Source organism: Haliotis rufescens, unplaced genomic scaffold, assembly GCF_023055435.1.
Source record: "Haliotis rufescens isolate VD_foot unplaced genomic scaffold, xgHalRufe1.0.p SCAF_8, whole genome shotgun sequence".
In the NCBI taxonomy this organism is placed as follows: domain Eukaryota; kingdom Metazoa; phylum Mollusca; class Gastropoda; order Lepetellida; family Haliotidae; genus Haliotis; species Haliotis rufescens.
In genome coordinates, this window is record NW_025964372.1 from 46,201,053 (window position 1) to 46,217,969 (window position 16,917).

At 40.5% G+C, this 16,917-nt stretch overlaps 1 protein-coding gene and 2 long non-coding RNA genes across 3 annotated transcripts; all 3 read left to right on the forward strand.

Moving 5' to 3' along the window:
• The first annotated feature begins 3,669 nt into the window (after positions 1 to 3,669).
• On the forward strand, positions 3,670 to 4,631 carry LOC125376934. The gene is made up of 2 exons (XR_007219393.1): positions 3,670 to 3,899; positions 4,325 to 4,631. It is a non-coding gene; the product is annotated as an uncharacterized LOC125376934 (long non-coding RNA).
• A 4-nt stretch (positions 4,632 to 4,635) lies between these two features.
• LOC124126049 lies at positions 4,636 to 8,848 on the forward strand. Its single transcript, XM_046489475.2, has 2 exons — positions 4,636 to 8,602; positions 8,817 to 8,848. Exons 1-2 carry the CDS (start codon positions 4,636 to 4,638, stop codon positions 8,846 to 8,848), a joined length of 3,999 nt encoding a protein of 1,332 aa, XP_046345431.2.
• Positions 8,849 to 9,525: 677 nt separating this feature from the next.
• Positions 9,526 to 10,540, forward strand: LOC125376935. Its single transcript, XR_007219395.1, has 2 exons — positions 9,526 to 10,064; positions 10,490 to 10,540. It is a non-coding gene; the product is annotated as an uncharacterized LOC125376935 (long non-coding RNA).
• Positions 10,541 to 16,917: the final 6,377 nt, after the last annotated feature.

Sequence of the window (16,917 nt, forward strand, 5' to 3'; positions counted from 1 at the left end):
GTTCTAGCCCGAGAATCCCAGGTGGTCAAAGCCGAGTAAACGTCAAGTAAAAAATATGAGTCAACTTAGTATCACAAAATGTGACGCAAGTGATAGATAAGTAGCACTTCCAATTTTGTAATTCGAATGGACCAAGTAGTGTGCTTCTAAGATCAAAAGTCAGATCCGAGATATTTTACATGTTATTTCAGTGCCGTTGTCGATGGTATCTCATATGAAATATAAGTGTTACTTTGTATTGTCCTAATAAGAAATGACATGACTATAAGTTAAAACTAATAATGTATAACTCTGAACCATTATCATCTTTTTCAAGCATTTTCGGGGACAATGTATTTTTTTCGGTAAAATCCCAGGCCGCCCCAGAATAGCAAATGGTCGGCCCCTAAGGGACGCAACTCTGATCAGTGTACTACGTTCTGAACCCATTCGGCCATTCAACTCACAATGTGATAGTGATGCAGAAAAGGCCGTAGGAGTACAGGTCTCCAGCAACCTGTGCTGGTAGTACAACACGAGGAGACTGAATGGATCACCCGAGGATGACTTCGTCCCCGTCGATGTGGACCGATGCTCATAATATCAATCTGGTTTGTCATGTCCAGACTCGATTATTTACAGGCCGCGGTTATTATTTACAGTTAGCTGTATGTGATTCTCTCAAGCGGCATGTCTTGCTGGGTGAAGTGAGGTAAGGTGAGTGAGATGAGACGGGGAACACCGGAAATGGGCTTCACACATTGTAGCCGATGACGTCAAACACCGGATGACGTTTTGGGTACGCTGCCATTCCACAGGAGACATTGTTCCAGTTCCTGGCGATTGATGTGAGCCGCTGGTCGTCTTCTGATCTGTCGGTCAAGGTGATCAAATTACATGTTTGATGGGTTTCATATCAGAACATCCTGGCCTGGGTAAAACGTGAATATTCGCGTTGTTCAAACAGTTCTGAGTTAGCCTTGTCGTATGCAGCCTCGTATTGTCTTGCTTGAAGACAATGCCACACGTGGCCTTGCTGAATGAAGGGTTGCACGGATCTCAAAACTCCATCCCGATAGCTCTGGGCGTTCATATTTCACTGAATAATAACGAGCGTGATTCTGACATCCAGACCTCCCCAGGCCGCCTCCGATTGGTTGAACTTGCTGAAACCAATTCCGTGCTAAACGTTCACCTATCGCCCACATACTCCCTGCCGACCATCATTTCTGTAAAAGCCATATCTACGCACATCGGGGAACACGACGCGTACCCACTCTCGCATTTGTCAACGTCGAACTCCTCTGGCCCATGTCAACCAGTTACGTCGGTGTCTTAACGTCACTCCGCGGTAAGGTCGACGTGCTCCGATACCACGTTCTCTTAATCTCCTTTACCCTGTCTGTCGACCTGTGTACCTGTGCCGTCGCTGCCGTTGCCGTCGCTGCAATAAAGTGGTTTCGGAGATGAATTGTCCTCTTCAGAGGGCGTGGTCTCCCACTTCTTCGCCTGTCTGGTGTCTGTCTTGTCTGTTGTTAACGTTGCATCAATCTAGTATACGGAATGGTGACACGGGTGCATAGAAACGTTCTTGCAATGGCAGCGTGCGTGTCTCTTTCTTGCGTCGTACCGGCACTCGTGAAGAGCAACCTCCTCGTGGTGAGTGCTGGGTAGCGCTAATAGCTCTTCCCCGTGTGGAACCGGGGCAGAATGTTTCCACAGCACCCCATTGCTTGTCGTATGAGGCGACAAAATTGGGCAACCTGTTTGCCGTGGGTTGCGCCCCTGTGTCGGCGGAGGACGGGATTCTGGTGGTTGAGGGCATTGGAGCCAGGAACCGGTGTTCCCTTTGCCCAACACACCACTTTGACCCCTACTTCGCCTAGACGGGTGGTAGAATTAGCCCGATTCTATCAATCGGCTGGTCACGCCATGCCCTGTGCATGGAAAACATTCATGTTGAAATTCTTCTACATTATTTTATTGCTGTTCTTGAATGTTGTTAACCAATATGTTGCTAACCAAAATGTTATGATATAAATTTTTGCCTAGAGTCCAATGCCAGAAGGCGGTGGCTCATGGGCCAATCTGGTGTTGTTGACCTCCAAATTCAATATGCATCCATTTTCTTGTCATGGGCGGAACCAGCCTGGCATTTAATTTGGTATACAAATATTGCTATTTGTGTCATATTCGCTGGCGTATAACAACCCTGTATCCCTGGTGTTTGCATGCTGGAGATCCGATGCAATTTAACACTGTCCTTGTTGACGCTCCATGGTGGGTGGGGAGCAGGGTTGCTGAAAAAATTCCTTTTCAATATGGCTCACAATCACCCTGGTTCTAAACGAAGACATGTAGATACAAGTACATCTGATGAAGCTGATACACATGTTGATTCCTGGGCTCGATTCCTTGTGATCGAAGCTGCAGATCATGAACCAATCAAGTTAAACCCCTTTGCTATATCCAAAGCTGTACATGGCTATTGTGGGGAGGTTAAAAACGTTACACGTTTACGCAGTGGATCTCTTTTGGTAGAATGTGTGAGAAAGCAGCAATCTATCAATTTGTTATCAATAACTCAGTTTGCTAATGTGAATGTTACTGTTTCTGCACACCGGACGCTGAACTCCTGCCGTGGCATTGTCCGTGACAGGACACGTTCACTGTCAGATATGTCAGAAGCTGAAATTGTTTCAGAACTTCGACATCAAGGAGTTCAGTCAGTCAAGCGTTTCACCCGAAAGGCTGAAAAATCAAATTTTGTTAACACAAATACCTATCTGTTCACCTTTGACCGTCCAACTATTCCGAACTCTATTAAAGCTGGTTATGTCAACATCAGAGTGGAGGTGTATGTCCCCAATCCACTCCGATGCTATAAGTGTCAAAAGTTTGGACATGGTTCGAAAACTTGTACACGATCTATCGTTTGTAATCGTTGTGGTGGAAACCATGACAGTACGGACTGCAGTCTAGATTTAAAGTGCATCAACTGTGAAGGCCAACACATGGCCTCTTCCAAATCCTGCCCTGTGTATCAAACGGAAACACAAATTCTGAAACTAAAATGTGAACAAAACATATCTTTTACAGATGCTAGGAAGCTTGTCCATCAGTCAAGTTCTCCTTCAACTATAAACTACTCTGCTGCTGTGGCAAAGCCTGTTAAAACCACTTCATCTGTTCAGTGTCAAACCAATTTGACATGGGTCACTTCTTTTCAGCCAGTTGAAACTGCGTCAATCGCAAATATATCTGACATTCAAACTACAACATCCGAGAGTCAGACAAATCATTCCGTCAGTCCATGCGATATATCTTCAGCATCTCCGGTTGTGACTCAGGCTGTGGCCCCATCACCACCAACTCCGAAAATACCATCTTCTGTAATGTCAGCTCCAAACAAACCTTCTACGGATATGGAAAAAAAACAAAAGAAAAAACAAAGTAAAAAAATTACAACAAAGATTCCCACTGTCACTGAAACATCTGTAGATGTTCATAACTTTTTCGAGCCTCTTGAGATGGATGTTACCCCATCTTCACACCACAACAATAGTGGTGACTCATCTTCACATTCACGTGAGCGTTCTCCTATAGAACCACCATGAATCATTCTAGTCTAATTCAATGGAATTGCAGAGGGCTTAGGCACAACTTTAATGAACTACAGTTGGTTGATATGACATTTGAATCTGAAATAACATAATTAATTTCATTTATGCCAAGAAAGACATATTTTAGTTTGCCGGTTTGATCAAGCCGTTTTGGTATATGTACTGTGCTCCAAAATAATGATAACTCCCTGTTGTGTATTGCGAGCTCCAGCGATGAGCGTGAGTGACCCGCGATGGTCAAATGTGTGAGAATTTCTGTGTGTTGCAGAGAGTTAGCGGCTGAGCACTAATCTTCAGGTATGAAATACTGTTTTTTGTTTAATATATTATCATGTCGTAAATGCAAGTTTTGGAAATACGTCAACTTTATTGATAATTCATTTTGCATTTTTCAAAGAGCGTGTTGTTCGATTTTCAATCATCTTTGAGTGCTCAAAATATATGCTGGAAGTATTTGTAATGTTTTCAAGTATTGTTATATCACCTAAATGGTATAACTATTCTTTGTTGCGTAAATATCAGTCAAAGAAAATGTTTATTTACCGTAAATGTGAATTTTGTAGGGAGTTAAATTTAAGGAGAAATCCTTGTTTCAAAATGAAATGTAACCTTTATTGGGGATGATTTGGGTGAACATTATGAATGTTTGAATACTTTTCAAGAACTTTAATTGATTTATTTGCTTTATTATCACTAAAGAGTATATTTATTTTACTCTTCAGAACATATTTAATGTTACGAAGGACTCAGCCAATAAAGAGTGGTGAACACTATCTTCTCTTTATCATTTGTACCAAAACTTTCTGAAGATTATTTGAAGAGTTGGTACAGAGAAGAAATGAGTGATTCAGATGAATTAGCGTTGGAACTTGATGGAGTTGGACAGTTGTGGAATGGAAGTTCACAAGAGGCTGAAGGTGCAGGTGTTACCAATGTAAAAGAGAGAATGCAGATTGTGAAAGCAAAGAGAAAGGTGATTAAAGGGAAAATTACCAGAACTATAAATAGACTTAAAGACAACATGCAAACTAAAATGGTGAAAAAAAGAAGAATTTTAAAGGAGTTAGAAGAACTCAGAGCTGATTATACAAAGGCATGTGAATTACATGGAGAACTGTATGAGTATACAGAAGAGGCAAAAGTTGCAGGTTTAGATAAATGGGAGTCGGATCTAACCAATGATATCTATGGAATAGAAGAATTAGCAGAGGATTATCTAGCATCACTTGACATCACAGAACATGAAACAGAGACTGTGTCGAAGGGAAAGGGTAAATCTGTCAAGGTTCAAAGTGGTCCTTCAACATCATTTCAAGCTGCTGAAGATGATGACAGTGCATCTTATAAAGATAATGCATCTCAGGATGACAATACATCTCTTGCTGGATCAAGTGAAGGATTTGATGGGTGGATAACTTCACTGAAGGAGTATCAGGAGACTAAACACTGTCTAAGCAACACCCCGAACATGAGTTTAGCGGAGGCATTGATCAAGATTGAAGCCAGTAGGGACATACCTAATATCACTCTTCCTAAATATTCAGGGGATCCTTTGGAATATGTGAATTTCATGGAAAGATTCAAAATTCATATCCATGATAAAGCCCATTTAACAGATGCCATGAGACTGGTACAATTAAAGATGCATCTGACTGGTGAGGCTGAGAGGGCCATTGCAGGACTTGGATCTAGTGGTACCATGTACGCTACTGCCTTAAAAATGTTAAAGGAACAGTTCGGCCAGGAAAGTTATATTGCAAGAGCATATGTGAACAAGCTGACTAAGGGGAACAGAATACAGGGACGAGAGGCGCTGCGAGATTTCTCCTTAGATCTGATTAATTGCATAGCAACTTTAACACGGATGGGTTCCTTTGCAGATATAAACGCAAATGATAATTTGCGGCAGATAGTAATGCGTATGCCAGGGTACCTTATTGATAGATGGAAAGTGAAGGCATCTGATATCAGAGAAAGAGGTGAACGGCCGTCAATTCGCCATATCAGTGATTTTATCAGAAAACGGGTAAAAGCAGAGTTCGACCCAGACTTTGGGGATTTGGAAAGAAGAAGTGATTCCAGAAGGATAAAGGGGTTATATTCTCATCAGCAGATGAAGAGGGGGCCCATATGTTATCTTTGTTCTGAAGAACATAGAATCTCAGATTGCCCAACATTCACAGATTGTACTGTTCCAGAGAGGACTCAGAAGGTTCGAGACCTACGTCTGTGTTTTGGCTGTCTTGTCAGAGGCCATATTACGAGAGACTGTAAGACCAAGAAGGCCTGTGGTATCAACGGATGTTCACGTACACACAACAAGATGTTGCATTTTGACCCACAGGTGGCCAGTTCTATCATTGATACAAATAGTATTCTACCAGTGGTCAGGGTGATGTTTAAATCCTTAAATGGTAGGACCAGGGAAGGTAATGTCCTCATAGATGGAGGTGCAGGAACCACAATCATTCGCAAAGAATTTGCAAAATCACTTGGTCTCCAGGGTAACAAGGAGAGACTTGATCTATCACTTGTAGGATGTGAGAAACTTGAGAACATTAACAGTCGCAGATTGAAATTTTGGATTTCTTCACTTGAAAGCAGTGAGGCATTTGAAGTAGAAGCTTATGAGATTGATAAGACTGTTTTGAATGTTAAGCCTTTGGATAGAAACTGGTTGAGATCATTCTCACATCTTAACAACATCGAATTGTCGCACAAGGCGGGACCTATTGATCTCATCTTGGGAGTTCAGTATTCTCACTTGCATGCTGAAGAAGAGGTTCGTCAAGGTCTTCCATTTGATCCGATCGGAAAGAAGAGCAAGCTCGGATGGTATGTGATGGGTCCAGACAAAACTCAACGTTCAGTGATATGCTCAGTGAACTTTGTGGAGAAACTTAATCTTGACAAATTCTACCAGTTTGAAACATTGGGGGTACAAGCTCCAAATTGTAAATGTTCTGTTGAAGTACTCTCAATTGAGGATCGAGTAGCACTCAAACTGATGAAAGAATCGTGTCGCAAGGTTCAGGACAGATACGAGATTGGTCTTCCTTGGAAGAAGAACCCTGCCTTACTTCCAAACAACTATAATGTAGCCTATAGAAGACTTGTGTCTCTTGAGAAGAATCTCCTGAAGAATGACCAAAAGGCTAAAATGTATTGTGATGCTGTGAATGAGTATGAGCAGAAAGAATGGGCAGAAAAGATTGATGAACCCAATGTGAAAACTAGTGGTTTCCCAGTTTATTATCTTCCACACCATGGAGTTTATAGACCGGACAAGCCCAGTACCCCATTGAGAGTTGTGTTTGATCCGGCATGTGTGTGTGATAGTGTATCCCTCAACTCATATCTGTATAAGGGTCCAGGTCTCATTGGGAACTTGCTGAGTGTTCTTCTGAGGTTTCGAGAGGACAGAGTTGCTATAGTTGGAGACATCTCCAAGATGTATCTTCAGATCAGGTTGAGAGAGAGTGACACTCATTTACACAGATTCCTATGGAGAGACTTAGAGGTGGATAGAGAGCCGTCAGTGTACAGATTGCTCAGAGTGGCTTTCGGTGATAAGTCCTCTCCAGACATGGCAAGTTATGTAATGCTTCGAATTGCTGAAGAGAATGAGGACAGATATCCTGAGGCATCAGCAATTTTGAGAGACGACAGGTATATGGACGATCTGATTCATTCGTGTGAAACCCCAGGAAAGGCTACGAAGAAAATCAATGAGGTTAATGCTGTGTTAGCCACTGGACAGTTTCAGATCAAAAAGTGGTTTTGTTCTTCGCAGTTGGTTCGTGAACAGAGTAGAGAAAATCAACCACAAGCGTCTTCGTCTGTCAGTCTTGATGGTGAAGAAATCAAGACCTTGGGTATTCGATGGAATCCGGATACTGATAATCTGAGTTTTGCAGTCAAGAATCTGGTTGCAGAGAAATACACTAAGAGACAAGTTTTATCCAGAATGTCAATGTTGTACGACCCACTTGGACTAGCTTTAGCAATCACTATCAAAGCCAGAGTAGCTATGCAGGATATCTGGCGTCAGAAATCGTTGGATTGGGATGATGAGTTACCCAAAGAAATGTATGTTCAGTGGTCGAATCTGTTTCTGGAACTGCAAAGGTTGAGAGATGTTCAGTTTCCACGCTGTTTGAAACCTCCTGATTCCGTGAACACAACAACTCTACACGTCTTTGCAGACGCAAGCATGAAAGCCTATGGAGCTGCAGCATATCTCACATGTGCAACAGAAAATGAGACTTCAACACAGTTGATTATGGCAAAGGCTAGAGTTGCGCCATTGCATCAGACAACAATACCGAGATTGGAGCTTATGGCGGCATTGATTGCTTCAAGGTTGGCCACAACAATCAAAAGAGAAATCAGACAGAAGCTGTCAGATGTGATATTGTGGACAGACTCACAAATTGTGCTTCATTGGATCAGAGCAGAATCAATAACATTCAAAGCCTTTGTTGGTGTCCGCATAGCCGAGATACAATCTCAGTGGAATCAGACACACTGGAGATATGTGCCAACATATTGGAATCCTGCAGATGATCTTAGCAGAGGAATTTCTGTGGAGGAATTGAATGGTAGCTGGATGAATGGGCCAGAATTCTTGAAGTTACCAGCTAATGAGTGGCCAACCCAGCCATGTGATGCAGCAACTACTGAATCCAGTGAGGAGAAAAGGAAGTGTCCAGCTATTGCTGCTTGTGCACCAATCAACCCTGTCATAGAAGCAGATAAGTTTTCATCATGGCAACGACTTCTGCGAGTTACAGCATACTGCCTAAGGTTTGTCAGGAAACTCAAGGACAAGATACATAAGGTTTCACAACTAGGGGATAATGCTATAACAGTGAGTTGTGAAGAGATGAAAGCAGCTGAATTGTATTGGATCAAGTGTGTCCAACGTGGAATGAATGATTGGAAGAGTGACTTCTGTGATCTAGCTCCCTTTGAGGAAAAGGGTATTCTTCGAGTAGGAGGTAGACTCAGACATTCTCCACTGCAGTATGATCAGATTCATCCAGTACTATTGTCTCCAGGTCACCACGTATGCAGATTGATAATGTGTGATGTTCATGTGCAAATGGGTCATGCTGGTCCAGAGAGAACATTGTGCGAGAGTAGGAGATATTTTTGGATTGTGCGTGGGCGGAACCTAGCCAAGAGTATTGTGAGAAATTGTGTTGTGTGCAGGAAGTTACGTCAGCCTGGTCATACCACTCTGATGGCTGACTTGCCTCCAGAAAGATTGCTTCCATTCTCACCACCATTCCATGTAACAGGAGTTGATCTCTTTGGACCAATGTCAATCAAGTATGGTAGGAACAAAACCCAAAAGGTATGGGGAGCAATCTTCACGTGCGCGAATGTGAGAGCGGTTCACTTAGAGATAGTGGATGGATTGTCTACTCAGGCATTTCTACAAGCATTGCGTCGTTTTGTATCAAATCATGGATGGCCACACACAGTTATTTCTGATAATGGCACATCGTTTGTTGGAACCGAGAGAGAACTTCGTACCATATTCATAGAAGGCAAACAACAAATGATGGACTTTGCATTGCTGCACAGAATCAATTGGAAGTTCATCACGCCTTTGAGCCCACACCAAGGTGGAATCTATGAAAGTTTGATTAAACAAGTGAAAAGATCTCTTAAGGTCATCATCGGTCAACAGATTCTCAGCTGGAATGAGTTATCAACTGCATTTGCAGAAGTGAAAGGTTTGCTGAACGCAAGACCATTGTATTATACAGCACAGGATCCTAATGATCCACAAGCCCTAACACCCAACCACTTCCTGTTAGGGAGAGCTTCCATAAATGTTCCACAAGGACCGTTCCAGGAGACAAAGAACCTGCATAAAAGGTTTGAATATGTGCAGATGCTGGTGGAACAGATTTGGAAGAGGTTTCTACGAGAGTATCTACCAACTCTCATGCGTAGGAGCAAGTGGCGTACACAGGGGAGACAACTCCAGATAGGAGATATTGTTCTGCTCATGGACAACAATGCACCAAGAGGAAAATGGGACTTGGCAAGAATCGTTGATTTATTTCCAGGAAAGGATGGTATAATCAGAAATGTCAGAGTTCGCACCAAGAACGGTGAATACAACAGATCAGTACAGAAATGCTGTCTGATCCTGGAATATTTCACATAGACTGTTTTCAGATGGCACTTGGTTGCCCCCGGAGGATTTGGTTGATATGACATTTGAATCTGAAATAACATAATTAATTTCATTTATGCCAAGAAAGACATATTTTAGTTTGCCGGTTTGATCAAGCCGTTTTGGTATATGTACTGTGCTCCAAAATAATGATAACTCCCTGTTGTGTATTGCGAGCTCCAGCGATGAGCGTGAGTGACCCGCGATGGTCAAATGTGTGAGAATTTCTGTGTGTTGCAGAGAGTTAGCGGCTGAGCACTAATCTTCAGGTATGAAATACTGTTTTTTGTTTAATATATTATCATGTCGTAAATGCAAGTTTTGGAAATACGTCAACTTTATTGATAATTCATTTTGCATTTTTCAAAGAGCGTGTTGTTCGATTTTCAATCATCTTTGAGTGCTCAAAATATATGCTGGAAGTATTTGTAATGTTTTCAAGTATTGTTATATCACCTAAATGGTATAACTATTCTTTGTTGCGTAAATATCAGTCAAAGAAAATGTTTATTTACCGTAAATGTGAATTTTGTAGGGAGTTAAATTTAAGGAGAAATCCTTGTTTCAAAATGAAATGTAACCTTTATTGGGGATGATTTGGGTGAACATTATGAATGTTTGAATACTTTTCAAGAACTTTAATTGATTTATTTGCTTTATTATCACTAAAGAGTATATTTATTTTACTCTTCAGAACATATTTAATGTTACGAAGGACTCAGCCAATAAAGAGTGGTGAACACTATCTTCTCTTTATCATTTGTACCAACAGTTATTAACAACAGATTATATTCCATCAGCAATTTCTTTACAAGAGACGTACTTAAAAAATACAGATAGATTTGAATTAAGGCAGTATAGTTCCTATCATTCTTTTTCTCCTCCAGGAGATAAAGCTACTGGAGGTGCTTCTATCTTGGTGCGGCGGGGCGTTGTTCACAGTCCTGTTCCGCTTGACACGAATTTGCAAGCAGTTGCAGTTAGACTTACACTGCATATTGCCTTCACACTTTGCTCCTTATACATTCCTCCATCTTCACATCTTCAGCGTACTGATCTACAAAAACTATACGACCAGCTCCCAAAGCCCTGTGTCATCATGGGTGATCTAAATGGGCATAATCCTTTATGGGGAGGTTCAACCATTAATCAAAAGGGAAAAGTGATCGAGGATTTTGTTTCAGATAATGATCTTTGCATTTTTAATGATGACTCTGACACTTACTTACACCCTGCTACTGGTACGTATTCATCTTTAGATCTGTCTTTGACGGATTCAGTTTTGTTAAATGAATTCTCATGGTCCGTCCATGATGACCTATGTGGGAGTGACCATTTCCCCACGGTGCTTAAGCCCATTAATCCCGCTGATGATCCACCTTCACCTCGATGGAATTTTGTGAAGGCTGATTGGCTTTTATTTCAATCTTTATGCAAAGATAAATTACAACCTACGTCTTTTCAGAATGTTACTGACCCAATTCAGTTGTTTTCAGATCTACTGAATGAAATTGCTAATGAATCAATACCTAAGTCCTCGATCAACCCACGTGTTCGTAAACCGTGGTTTGATGACACTTGCAAACACGCTAGGAAATGTCGTAAGAAGGCGGAGAAGTACTTCCGTAAACATCCCACTGTCCATAATTTAAATATTGTAAAAATTTCAAATGCCAAGGCGAGACGTCTATTCAAACAAAATAAACGTCAATCCTGGCGGATTTATGTCTCAAAAATTAACTCTCGTACCCCTATGTCCAAGGTATGGAACATGATTAAAAAGATCAAAGGCAAGGGATCAAATTCTACAGTTAACCATCTGAAGGATGGCGATACTTTGTTAACCGATAAATCTGCCATTGCCAATAGCATTGGTGAAACTTTATCTCATCATTCTTCTTCATCTAATTACGCTCCTGAATTTCAAAAATATCAGCTTCAACAGGAAAAGAAAAAAGTAAATTTTACATCTGATAATGGTGAAGATTACAATGAGGTATTTTCAATACATGAGCTATATACTGCCTTAGGGCAAGCTCATGATACAGCAGCAGGCGCTGATAATATTCATTATCAGCTGCTGAAACACTTGCCCGAATCATGCCTTGAAACTATGTTAAATATATTCGATGATATTTGGACATCTGGGATGTTTCCAGCTTCATGGCATAAAGCCATTGTTATCCCCATTCCCAAACCTGGGCGGGATCATTCTGATCCATCAAATTACCGACCTATCTCTTTAACTAGCTGTGTTTGTAAAACGATGGAACGCATGGTAAATAATCGATTAGTGTGGTACTTGGAAACAAATAATCTTCTTTCCAATATACAATGTGGTTTCCGGAAAAATAGAAGTACTATCGATCATTTAGTGCGTTTAGAATCGTTCATTAAAAATTCCATTGTAAATAGACAACATGCTGTATCGATCTTTTTCGATTTAGAAAAAGCTTACGATACAACATGGAAACATGGTATTTTAAAAGATCTTCATGATTTTGGATTAAGAGGCCGTCTGCCTCATTTTATATCCCAGTTTTTAACAGACAGGCAATTTCAAGTCCGAGTGGGTACAACCCTGTCTGATCATTATAATCAGGATCAGGGTGTCCCACAAGGCAGTATTTTGTCTGTCACTTTATTCAGTATAAAAATTAACAGTTTGTCAAAAGTTTTAAATGATTCAGTTGATGGATCACTTTTTGTGGATGATTTTAATCTATCTTGTCGTGGTAAAAATATGCACACTATAGAAAGGCAATTACAATTATGTCTTAATAAAATTAACAAGTGGTGTCTTGAAAACGGGTTTAAATTTTCCAAATCAAAAACTAATTGTATTCATTTCTGCCGAAAATATAAACCGCATAAGGACCCTGAACTATTTCTGAATGGCACCCCTATCAAAGTTGTTAAGGAGGCCAAGTTCTTGGGACTTATTTTTGATAGCCACTTAACTTTCCTTCCACATATTAAATACCTTAAAGCTAAATGCCTGAAGGCTCTCGATCTATTGAAAGTTGTTTCTAATTCAAAGTGGGGAGGGGATCAGACAACCCTCTTACACTTATATCGATCACTGATCCGTTCTAAACTTGATTACGGCTCCATCGTCTATGGTGGAGCATGTAAAAGTAATCTAAAAAAACTAGATACCATCCATCACCAAGGTCTGAGGCTTTGCCTTGGTGCCTTTCGCACTTCTCCTATTCCAAGTCTGTCTGTTGAAGCGGATGAGCCTTCTCTTAAACAACGCCGTGTGAAACTATCATTACAATACATCACTAAATTATATTCAAATCAGTCCAATCCAGCTTTTAATTGCGTCTTCAATCCTCTTTACCAAGATATTTACAATAACAAGTCATCTCTTGTTCCACCACTCGGAATCAGAATCCAGTCTGCCCTGTTTGCTTCCAATATTCAACTGCAAGATATAGCTCCAACTCAACTGTTTTCAACACCTCCTTGGCAAATGGTACGGCCAGAGGTTGACCTTACATTAACAAAATTAAAGAAATCAGACACTAACGACTTAATTTACCAACAAGAATACAGTCAATTAAGAAACAATTATGACACTTATAAATCTATATTTACAGATGGATCCAAGGATGGTGGCGCAGTTGCTAGTGCCACTGTCATTGGATCCAGAACAATATCTTCACGTTTACCTGATAACAGTTCAATATTCACAGCAGAAGCAAACGCCATTTTTACAGCACTTAAATATGTCAGTCGTCAATCTAAACATAAACAATTCATTATTTTTTCTGATTCACTTTCATGTCTTCAGGCGATTAAAAATATGTCACCCAAACATCCACTTTTCATCCAGATTCTCGAATTAATTAATAATCTTGCGACTGGCCAGTACGACATCGTCTTTTGTTGGTTACCTAGCCACGTTGGAATTATTGGTAACACAATGGCCGATGCTGCTGCTAAAGCAGCACTCAACAAATCTGTGACACCACTTCTGATCCCATACACTGATTTTAAACCCATGATTCGATCTTACATCAGAGATCTTATGCAACAGAAGTGGGACACCCAAGTAGGTATCAATAAATTACATGAAATTAAACCAAATATCGGTTACACCTACTTGGGCTGTCAGTCCAGATTTGAAGAGGTCATTATGCGACGATGTCGTATTGGCCATTCACGATATACACATGAGTATCTTTTAAATGGTGAGGATCCTCCGTTTTGCATCCCTTGTGATGAAAGAATCACAGTCAAGCATGTCCTGCTTGATTGTATTGATTTTTCCATCACAAGGGATAAATATTATAGTGTCAAAACAATCAAGGACCTTTTTAGTCAAGTTAATTCTCATTTAGTATTGCACTTTTTAAAGGAAATTGATTTAATACATAAATTTTGATGTACATAATATGTTTTTATATATTGGTAGTGCTAATATATAACTTAGATTGTTAGTTGCTGTACCCTCGAGGGGGGTTGAAGTAGCGTAAAATTATTGTCCCCCTAAGAGGGTATGTAAGTCCCACATCATTCAATGTATTGTTATGCATACCAGAATTTTAAAACGTAGTATTTTTGTCATTTTAATCTAAGGCTTAACTGGTCAACTATCGCCAGTGACTGAAGGACTGATATAAATCCAGCCAGGGTCCATGCAGGAAGCAAATGCACTGTAAGTCCCCATGGTCCCTGGTATGGTGTTCTCCCTTTAGTTACTGACGATCTCTAGCCCCTTTTTATATTGTGTTGTTAATTATTTCTGCTTTTATATGTTCCTCAACTAGTTTTAATACACTTTGTGATATTCTAGTTATTGTACTGTCCTTTGCTGACAGGTTTTTTTATAAATTATCTATACTTATTTGTTATTAATGTATTAATTCTCGTCACGATATGGCTGAAATATTGCCCATGTGACGTTAAATAATAACTCACTCACTCACTTGCGTCGTACCAACAGCTCTTTCTCTCTCTTCTGTATAACGGTTAAACGTGGCATTTCGTTCTACGTAGCCACGATTTTCATAAAATATTGTCAATTGTTCCTGCTCTTTGTCACCGAATACATTTGGATGTATTCGTGCGACATATTTAAATCTTAATTTATATTGTTTTTTTAAGTTATCAAAATGGTGGAAATTCTAGTTGGTGAGTATGGTTTTGCGCTGCTTTTAACAATATTCCAGAAATATCACGGCGGTAGATACCACAAATGGGCTTCACACATTGTACCCATGTGAGGATTCTAACCGGGGTCTTGGGTGTGACGAGTGGACACTAAACCACTGGGCTACCCAACCGCCCTCCAAAAAATGAACACAAATGACACTGACATTGAAACAAAGAGCCAGGTTCAGTGTATGTCTTGTTTTGTTTTGTTTGTATTCATGGTACAAGAAATAACAAACGTTCCTCCTTCAACCATGGAAGCGTATTAGTGCCACATTCTGAAAAAATAATGTCGTCTACGTTGTTGCATAATAAATTTTAACTTTACGCAGCCTGTAGCTTCTCAGCTATCAGAACGCTTGTGTAGGGAGAAGAGTCACATCACATGGGCGGATACAGAGTGGTGCGGGGGTGCGCACCCCCCCCCTTTTTATTTCGAAACAAATCATTATTTCTGTATAAATTACCACCAAAGACAATAGATAGATTTTAATTGTGCACCCGAGGCCCATTATTTTTAAGGAATGAAGATTTACGAGGATATTCCCCTACTTAAAACTCATCCCTACTTTTACACTTTGACAAAATATTCTGAAGTTGAAAATATTTGAAAAATTCAAATGCTGCTTCAAGATAATGTACAGTTGGCAAGCAACTCTCCATTCCAGAAAAATACTGGAGCGTTCAAACAATAGAATGACGTAACAGATGTGTTTTAATCACGGATGATGGCGAAACGCGGTGTTGCAAACCACAAACGTACTGAACATGACATCGCAGTGAAAACTGATGTCTGACTGTCTTGACGTACTACAGCTGAACATACCTCGATCGTCGTATGCAAGTGCCATCGGTTGCTGTCCAAGCATGGCTATCTTGTTGCACACCCGTCCTTTGTAATCCACTTCTCCCACGTATGTACTTGAGCCATAGTTGTATGGGATATACAACTTCCTAGAAAATATCAACACTGGTCTTATGTACAAACACATCTCGTGATTTCAAGACTTGTTTTGCCTCGTGTTGTATGGCAGTGTATGTTATTGTCAAACGATGATTGTAACTGCATTACATTGTTTCTGTTGAGATTCGGTAGACGCTCTTTGCATTGTATTTGGACAGAGATTAGTTGTCAGGAATGTAGAACTATTTAACGAAAGCAGTACTATGAAAGCAGGAAAGGTACTATGTTTAGACGCGGGTGTGATGTGTAATCATTCGGAATACCGGGGACAAGATAGAGCGTTATAGAAACATGTGTAATCTTCTGTAATGTTCTCGTGTCACTAGTCGGGTATCACACTGTGTGGAAAGTTCTGGAAGTTAGTAACACTATATAAGTGGGCGCGTGCCTATCTGATCTCACGCATTTCATCTGACATCAGATAGAGACCAGTTTCAGTGTGGAGATTACTTTTAACCCTGGATTACCCACCCAGGCCATCTCGGAAGCTTGACCACTGTCGCTTTTGGGTGAATATGTTGTAATAACTGACTTTTGCTATCATCACTGTATTTTGGAATTTGATATTGACCGCTGTCGTCTTATTATACACTGTCATTGAATATTGTATAACCACTCTATTGTGTGATGCAGGTCTCAGGCGTCTACCACATTGTTGAAACCCACAAGTACGGGTATGGTGCTGACAAACCTAGAAACATAACCGGGACGAACCGGGATTCGAACCCATGATCAACGGTTTCTGGCCAAGACGATTGGTTTACCCCGTTTTGCCGCGTGAATAGTGAACATGGAAAACTCGCGATGTGAGGACTGTTGGTTAGCATACTGCAGAAGCAAGATCTGCTCTGCAAGGAATGCACTGATCCTTACGGCTGTCGAAGGCAGTAAGTGTTCCATTTATCTTGACGGCTTAAGGAACAGGGCTGAAATTCTTCAGTTGGGGAAACAGTCCATATTTTCGAATCATTTTATAATTAGTTTGAAGCATTACT

Coding starts and splice junctions, on each gene's coding strand:
- LOC124126049 (XM_046489475.2), top strand. CDS start 4,636: ATGGTGAAAAAAAGAAGAATTTTAAAGGAGTTAGAAGAACTCAGAGCT. Junction 8,603..8,816: donor GGGTATTCTTCGAGTAGGAG/GTAGACTCAGAC, acceptor TGTTGTGTGCAG/GAAGTTACGTCAGCCTGGTC.